This window comes from Diceros bicornis, chromosome 18 (assembly GCF_020826845.1).
Source record: "Diceros bicornis minor isolate mBicDic1 chromosome 18, mDicBic1.mat.cur, whole genome shotgun sequence".
Lineage (NCBI taxonomy): Eukaryota > Metazoa > Chordata > Mammalia > Perissodactyla > Rhinocerotidae > Diceros > Diceros bicornis.
In genome coordinates this window covers 24,365,898-24,374,324 of record NC_080757.1, presented here as the reverse complement: position 1 = coordinate 24,374,324, position 8,427 = coordinate 24,365,898, and the positions used below count along the sequence as shown (strand labels likewise).

Below are 8,427 nucleotides of genomic sequence, written 5' to 3'. Positions count from 1 at the left end.
CCAGGCTAGTAAATAGAAGAAACACCAAAGCCCCTCCTCTTAACCACCAGGCTTCACAGCCTCCCACGTGTTTGGTAACTAATGGGGCTATGTGAAGGAACAATTAAAACAGGCAGACATTTTGTGTAGATGGATGAATGTTTCTAAAGTGCTTGCAATTTGTTTCTTTAAATGAGATGGTCATGCTCTCTAAAATTGTGTTTCTATTGCTAATTGCTTAACAAGTCGTGAGGAGGATTCTTGTGACAAGCTTAGAACAGCACGTGGCACCTAGAAAAGACGCAATAACTATTAACTGCCTGACTGATGTGGGTCTGTGGAAAGAGCTTGAGCCTGGTCATCAGAAACACCTGGGTTCAAATCCCACTTATCAGCTGTGTCACCTCGAGGACCTTAATGACCTCTTCTGAGGCTCAGTTTCCACTTCTGTAAAGAGAGAACGGTAACAACCCTGCCTCAAAGTCATTGTGAGGAAGAAACAAGACAAAACCTTCCCATTCTGGGTAATTCACTCACCTTCAGCGACTAATTTACATATGTGACAGTAGCTAGCAAGAAAATGTTCTTGGTATAAAATTACTTTTTTTTAAATTTGTTTGCTTTTGTCACTGTCAAGAGACACTTTCCTCTTAGATAATTCAGAAGTCAGCTTCAGCCCAGTCTAGGCCAAACTGTCCCTAATTCTGAATTATCCAAACAGGAATTGATATAGATTTACTGTATCCAATTCTTTGGACTGGAGAAAGGACCCTGGCTCTAATCAAGACCATCACATGGGTTTAGTTTCAAGGATGTCCCCAACCATGAACCTGTTCACGCTGACCAGTATTTAGTAGACAGAGCACTAAAACAGGAGCAAGGGCACCCAGGATCTGAGCCCATCATTCATCTGCTATGTGTTCTTAGCAAGTCACTTCTATTATCTGGGGCTCTGTTTCCTCCTCTGCAACTGAAGAACATGGAAAAAATCATCCCTAAAGTCCTTTGCAGCTTTCATATGCTGTAACTTTTGTGCCCGAGAAGACTCTAGAAATGAGATGGGATCTCAGCATTTACTGATTTCCTCATCTATAAAATAGGAAAATGAGCATAATAACAGTAAATGAGTCGACACATGCAAAGCCCTTAGAGTAGTGGCTGGCACAGAGCAAGGCTTCAGTAAATGGCAGCTAATAATACTAGTGTGTACATCAAGAGATCTCCCTCTCTCTCTCTCTGTCTGTGTCTGTCTGTCTGTCTCTCTCTCTCTCTCTGCTTCTCAACAAGACTGTAACCAATTATCCCACTTTATAAATAAGGACATAGAAGCTCAAAGACATTAAGCAATTTTCCCAACCATCATTCAACAAGTAAATGGGGGTGACCCTGTGACTGTGGTGAAAGCAAGAACCAGCCCCCCAGACAAATCACTCCAACTCATATCTGGTGAAAGGTCACCAATGCCCAGTTCAGATCCACCACCCCAATCATAGGGCGGGTGCTCTCACCTCTTTTGGGAACTATGTGTCAGAGGACCCTTCCCTTCTCAATGAAACACCTTATAAATAACATCCTTCCGTGGATGAGAGAGGGAAGATGCAGACCTTAATGCATGAGCAAAAACTTTGAAAGCAACCAAATACACACCCAGTTGTTTCAGATTCTGTCCTAACTGCCCCTCCTCCTGTCCCCGGGGAAGCAGCTTTCAGATCTCTGCAGAGGACCCTTGCCCTGGAGGATGAAGCTCAGGATGCCAGCACAGGAAGAGGTTTTCCACCACTAGTGCTGGTGCTGGCTCTTCTTGAGGGCAAAGGGGGAACAGAGGAGCTCACTCTGGATCAGAGGGCGGTGAGGAGGAGAGAGAGAGAGAGAGACTCAAATTTCCGGAGGCTATTTCAGTTTTCTTTTCCGTTTGTGCCATTTCACATATGATATCAGCCAATGTGTGGCTGCTGTTTTGGAAACTCCCCGTGAGAGGGCCCCCTCTACTGGCCTGACTCCTTATAAAGGGGCAGGCTGAGCTGCAGAGAATCCCTGCAGAGGATCCTGAAACAGTACGTGGATCTCCCACAGCCTCTGCCCACAGGTACCATGAAGGTCTTCGCAGCTGCCCTTGCGGTCATCCTCGCCTCTGCCGCCCTCTGCGCTCCTGCATCCGCCTCCCCATGTAAGTCCAGGTTCTGATCACCACAGCCCCTGGAGTCAGACTCTCAGACTGGCTCACATTTCGCCCTCTTTTCAACAGTAGCGTTTCTACTGTCTGATCCCTGTGATTTACATTCTTATGTACTGCTTTACCCAGATGTCCAGTTGTCGCTGATAGATTTCTAAGCCACTTCATGGCAGGAACCCTCTGGTGAACTTTTCTGTGTCTTCAAGGTCTACACCCTAAGCCCTGTGGGTGCAGAGTGTGGACTGATGCAGGCGATATTAATATTAGTAGGCAAGGGCAGCTCAAGCTGACCTTGAAACACGACTGACTCATGTCTATCACGAGCAGGGTTTCTAAGAAACTTCTCAGCAATTAACTAAAACCCTCCTGGGACAGTCATATTTCCCTCCCTTTCATAGAAGGTAAAAATGGGGCTTGAAAGAGGATAATAAAAGCTAATTAAATGCCTATGGTGGGTCAAGTATTGTGATGATTGCTTTACATATATCATCTTATCTAATACTCGCAACTACTCTTTGAGTAGCATCTTTAACATACAGATGGGGAAACAGAGGCCCAGAGAGGTTAAGTAACTTGCCCAAAGTCACACAGCTAGGAAGTGGGGAAACCCATTTAAATACTCTTAAATACTCCTAATACTCTTAATACTCTTAAATACTCCTAATCTGCCGGGAAATGGCAACTGACACTTCCCAGGGTTATCCTGAATTAATTGACCAGCAAAAAGTCCTCCTTCTCTGTTCAGAGCCCTTCTCACTATGCCCCAGCCAGAGGCTCCCAGGATGCAATATGCATCTTCAGGCCCCCTTAGGGGTCCTGACTGAGCCATGAAGTCTCAGTTTTGGAAGTCTCCCTCAACCCCACCCTAGGTCTCAAAGAAACCAAGTTCTGAATCCATTGAGGATCCTAGGAGGGCAAGAATGAGGGCAGAGGGCCCAAGACAAGCGAGGAGGAGACCTAGCATATCCTGGGAGCCAAAGGCATGGAGTTATGGTATAGAGGGAAGGATACAAGCTGGGATCAAGGACTAGATGAGCAACTGGGAAGATCCTCTCAGTCCTCTGTTGGAATCCCCACTCCGCCACTGTGTGTCCATGGCCAAGTGACTTTACCCCTCTGAGCGTCAGTTTCACCAAAGGAAGATAATAGTCTATTCAAGATAAATCATGTAAAGTACCCAGCACAATACCCAGTGTGCACTGGCAGTGAATACAGGGCTCTCCTTCCTTCCTTCTCCCAGATGCCTCGGACACCACGCCCTGCTGCTTTGCCTACATCTCCCGCCCTCTGCCCCGCGCTCACCTCCAGGAGTATTTCTACACCAGCAGCAAGTGCTCCATCCCAGCAGTCGTGTGAGTCTCAGCCCTGTGGAACCCTCCAGTGGGGTGAGGAAGGGACACTTTTTGTCCCAGGCCCAGTCTGCCCCAGGAGCCCTCTGAGAGGATGCCCTATGCACTCCCACCCGTCCTCCAGCTGCTCAAATATCCAGGGCTCCTCCCTCTCTAGCTTCAGATTCCCCCACTATCATGTAAAAGGATTAAACAAGGTATTCCTGGAGGATCCTCCCCACTCTGGACTAGGTGAGGTCTCCCATCTTTACAAATTGACTTTGACTTGAACGTGGTCTGCAGTGCCCCTGCATGGAGAAGATTGACCCAGCCATCCCTTCCCAGTTAAGAACCCCACATTCCCTCATATCCCACACCCAATCAAATCCACCTACAACCTCAGAGCAACTAGGGAGGAGAGGTCAGAGGTCAGGGCCCTAGTTGTAGTCAAGTGTGTAAAAAAAAAAAAAAAACCTATATCAATTGGTGAAGAAATAAAATGAGATTCTCCTTTAAATATGCAAGCTAATACATTTGGAAAAATATAATAATCCTTACTCTCTAAGAAGTGCCTACTGTGTGTCAAATGTCTTACATGCATTGTCTTTAAATTTCATCACAACAACCCTGATAGGTATGCATAATTCTCTCCATGTTTCAGATAATGAAACTGAGACCCAGAGAGGTTTGGTGACTTGCCCAAGGTTGCACAGTAAGTGAGGGATGGAGCCTGTCTCTGGAGCCTCCTCTTTCTCTTATAGCAAGGTCAATACTGATAGTTGCTTAAGAAACTGGAGATAACAGAGACTTAAAGAATAAAAATGGAGCAATCATGAAGTTTCCAATATAATGACAAAGTATTTTAATCCAAAAATTCCTGTGACACTGGCAACGTTGTAGGTATTCAGAGTTGGCCTGTGGTTCTGGTGAATCCTTCAAAATACAGTGGTAATATTTAGCACTACTAATTTTATTTCTGAAAACAAATATTTTTCAAAAGAAAAAAAATCCTTCTTTGAGCACTATTATGGGCAGGCAGAGATTAATAAACCACCTCCCAGGGCCAGCCCAGTGGCATAGTGGTTAAGTTTGCGCACTCCGCTTCAGCGGCCCGGGCTTTGCAGGTTTGTATCCTGGGCACAGACCTACACCACTCATCAAGCCATGCTGTGGCAGCGTCCCATATATAAAATAGAGGAAGATGGGCACAGATGTTATCTCAGGGACAATCTTCCTCAAGCAGAATAAATAAATAATAAACCACCATCCCCGCCTTTATGGGAGTTATAGTCTAATAAGAGAGATGAGACAGACACAGCAATAACTAGAGTACCATGCATAAGAACAGGACAAAAGGAGAAGAGGGGAAACATGTCCAGCTTCAGGGGTTAGGAGAAGGGATTTAGGGGAGGTTTGCTGCAAAGGGTGCTGTTGGAGGTGGGATTGGACTGGCAGAGAAAAGCCTGAGGGACTGCTTATATCAGGCAGAGGGCTGGTCGTCAGGACTCTCCTTCGGTTTATGTGGAGTCTCCATGTAGAAAAGCACTGAGGGCCTTGAGTGTCAACACAATAAAACAAAAGCATTAGCGCTGTTAAATGTGAAATGAGCTGGAACAGAGAAAGCCTAGAAAATAGGGTCCAGTTAAGAGGCTGTTGTCATTATCCACAGGAGTGGATAAGTGTCGAAGGCTGAACAGTACCTGAAGGGAACAGAAGGGAAGGAAAGACGAGTGAGAAACCTTCAGAGGTGGAATCAGCAAGCCATGGCAGGTGATTTCAGGTCAGGAGCAAAGAAGAGAGAGGGGTTGAGGGCGATGCTGAGGTTTCAACCAAGATGGTTGGAAAAGTGTGGGACCTCCTGAAGTCTTGAGGAAGAGCTGTTTAAAGAAGAGCCAAGGTGCCAGCACGATAGCCCTGTGGAAATGTCCAGCAGGGAGTGCGAGATGAAGGGTTGGTAGCTGAAGAAACAGTATTAGGACTAGAGATATGACATTCTTTTATAGGGGAAAGGGGCCTCCCAATGTAAGAGTGGCAATATAGCATGGTCTTGGTGGGCACTGTCTCCAGAGCTACTCTGCCTTTGGGACTAGCTCTGCCCATTGGAAGCTGCCAGAGCTTGGGCCCATCACTGAACCTCTCTGAGCCTCAATTTCTTTCTTTTTATTTTTTTTTTGTGAGGAAGATCAGACCTGAGCTAACATCCATGCTAATCCTCCTGTCTTTTTGCTGACAAAGACTGGCTCTGAGCTAACATCTATTGCCAATCCTCCTCCTTTTTTTTTTCCCCAAAGCCACAGTAGATCGTTGTATGTCATAGTTGCACATCCTTCTAGCTGCTGTATGTGGGACACGGCCTCAGCATGGCCGGAGAAGCGGTGTCGGGATCCGAACCCGGGATCCGAACCTGGGCCGCCAATAGCAGAGCACGCGCACTTAACCGCCAAGCCACAAGGCTGGCCCGAGCCTCAATTTCTTCATCTGCAAAGTGGAGTAAAATAGAAGTACTTCCCTCACTGGGTCCAAGTGAGAATAATAAAACGAAAAATAAAACTAGAATATTTCCTGGCACACAGTAGGCGCCTGATAAGTATTAACTTATCATCATGCTCCTCCTCTAAGTGTATTATTATATATACATGGAAGTGACAAGTGAAACTTGTGAATGCAATTCATTCTTTCACTAACTCATTCAATAAACATCCATTAAGTACCCATTGTGTGCCAGACCCAGGGCCACAGACTTGAGAAAGAACACAGAAGAGAAAAGGGCAGCAATTTTGAGCACACCTGCTCCCAAGGGGCAGATAAAGGTGGAGGCTACCACGAGCCCGAGCAAGAAGAGAGGTAGGAGGGAAGTCAGGCAAGTAGAGGGTCCCCAAAACGGGGGCAAGAAGAGAAGCTTGGCAAGGAGGGGCTGTTCTCCAGTCTCACAATTCTGCAGGGAGGAAGAGGAAATGGTGGTCTGAGCAACCCTCACCCCAGATGTTGGTTTCCTGGCCTTTGACTTCCTGGCCACAGGCTGAGGGGCCGAGGAGAGAGGATAGTGAGTCTAGCAAGATTTCCTGTATGACTCCTGGCTCAACAGGGGCAGAAGCTTCTGGATCTGAAGTTTCTTCACCACCCTAAATAAGAAAACAAACACTAGGAGGCACAAGAGCCCAGAATACTCCTTCTCCTCCCTTTCTCTTCTCTGCAAAGGTGGGAGAAAGAGAGGTGGTCAAGCGGCTCTGAGAGAGGCTCAGAAAAGGGGAAGCAGCTTCCCCAAGAGCAAACACTATCCATGATAGAGCGAAAAGGAACCAAGAAACCCTCATTCTCACCAGACAACCTAAGCCTTCACTTTGAAAACATGTGGGCTCTAAAAGGTTCAGGGAAACATCCCGAAGGAGAGTCCAAAATGAGAAAGGTCCAAGTAGGCAAGGCTGACCCAAAAGTAACACGTTAATTGGCAGCACTGCTATCCAGGCCCGAGGTCTCCTCTCGATAGAACCAGTCTCCCAGCAAACAGGTGTGGCAGACAGCTGGACTGAGCCCATGACCCACAGCCTTTTATATGTCAAACTTATATGATCAACACCTGTAGAGATAACGCCTCCAGGTCTCATAGGCCTCCACATTCCAGCCAGTTAATTGGTAGAATTGCTTTGATGTTGCCAATATCTCAGGGCCCAGCACCAGGACCTTTGGGTCTCATGTTACCCTGATCCACTCTGAACCAGAGGTCCCACAGCATTCCAATAACACACGTATGGTATTTTTCAAAACTACTTCACACTTACTATTCATTTGAGCTTCATAACAATTGTGCAAAGGAATTATTTCTATCCACATTTTACAGGTAAGCAAATAGACTCAGAGGCCCCGAGTGATTTGCCCGTGGTGATCCAACTAGTAAGTGGTGAAATCAAGACTCCAGTTCATGTCCTTTCATTCAGCCACACATGCATAGATGTATTTATTTGTTGAGTGTCTACCCTGTGCCAGGCACTGTGTTATCTAAAGCCAAATCACATATTTGTTTTACCACTTCTTGTCTCCCACTTATTCGGCCATGACTCAGCTCCTAGAGGACACCTCTTTTTCTCTCCATCTTGAGCACCCAGCACAGGGTCTGAAACAGGGGAAGTGCTGAGAAAGGGCTAGCGGTTAACCAGCTTAACCCCGGGCTCCTCAGGCCCCATATCACCTTAGCTCTCCAGGCTGCACGTGTTTGTTTGTGGGTTAAAATGCACACAGATCTGCTTCTGGCTTGGAGCTCTCTGACCCAACAGAAGAGGAAATGTCCTTTCCTTAAAAGCCACAAATACAATCTTATGGATCTCCAAAAATGACCCCCCCAGTACCATCATCATTTCCCCTTGTACCTCAATCTGCCTCCTCCTCAAAACTGGCTGTCCCTGCGCTGACCAGGTCTCACTTCTTCTCCTCTCCCACAGCTTTGTCACCCGAAAGAAACGCCAGGTGTGTGCCAACCCAGAGAAGAAATGGGTGCGGGAGTACATCAACTCTTTCGAGATGAGCTAGGATGGAGGGCACCTCGAACCTGAACTTGTGCAAACTTTCCTATTGCTTCTTGCTCTCGTCCTAACCTGCTTGGGAGGCTGCCCCCCAACCCCCTACTCCCACCCGCTCCTTGGAGGGCACAGATTCCACCACACAGCAGCAGTTATAAAAGCCTCCCCCATCTAAAGCCTCCAAGAGCTCCTGAGGCTCTGCCTTCCTGCTCAGACTTCCTCTAGGCTCTGAGCTTCAGACCCCTCAGCTTGGCCATGGCTCTGTGATCAAGAAAGAAGTCAGCATGCCTCTGGAGGTGAAGAAGGGAGGAAGACTGGGCTCCTGTGGAAACGTCCCATGGCCAAAGCTCCCATCTTGGCTCCTCACTGGGAAGGGCTAACTGGCAAATATGAGAAATCAGCTTTGCATTAAAATTCTCAAGGCAATTACAAA

At 47.0% G+C, this 8,427-nt stretch overlaps 1 protein-coding gene across 1 annotated transcript; it reads left to right on the top strand.

Moving 5' to 3' along the window:
- Window positions 1-1,990: 1,990 nt before the first annotated feature.
- On the top strand, window positions 1,991-8,427 carry CCL5 (C-C motif chemokine ligand 5). Its single transcript, XM_058559329.1, has 3 exons — window positions 1,991-2,146; window positions 3,393-3,504; window positions 7,917-8,427. Exons 1-3 carry the CDS (start codon window positions 2,071-2,073, stop codon window positions 8,002-8,004), a joined length of 276 nt encoding a protein of 91 aa, XP_058415312.1. The 5' UTR covers window positions 1,991-2,070; the 3' UTR covers window positions 8,005-8,427.

Coding starts and splice junctions, on each gene's coding strand:
- CCL5 (XM_058559329.1), top strand. CDS start 2,071: ATGAAGGTCTTCGCAGCTGCCCTTGCGGTCATCCTCGCCTCTGCCGCC. Junction 2,147..3,392: donor TCCTGCATCCGCCTCCCCAT/GTAAGTCCAGGT, acceptor TCCTTCTCCCAG/ATGCCTCGGACACCACGCCC. Junction 3,505..7,916: donor TGCTCCATCCCAGCAGTCGT/GTGAGTCTCAGC, acceptor CCTCTCCCACAG/CTTTGTCACCCGAAAGAAAC.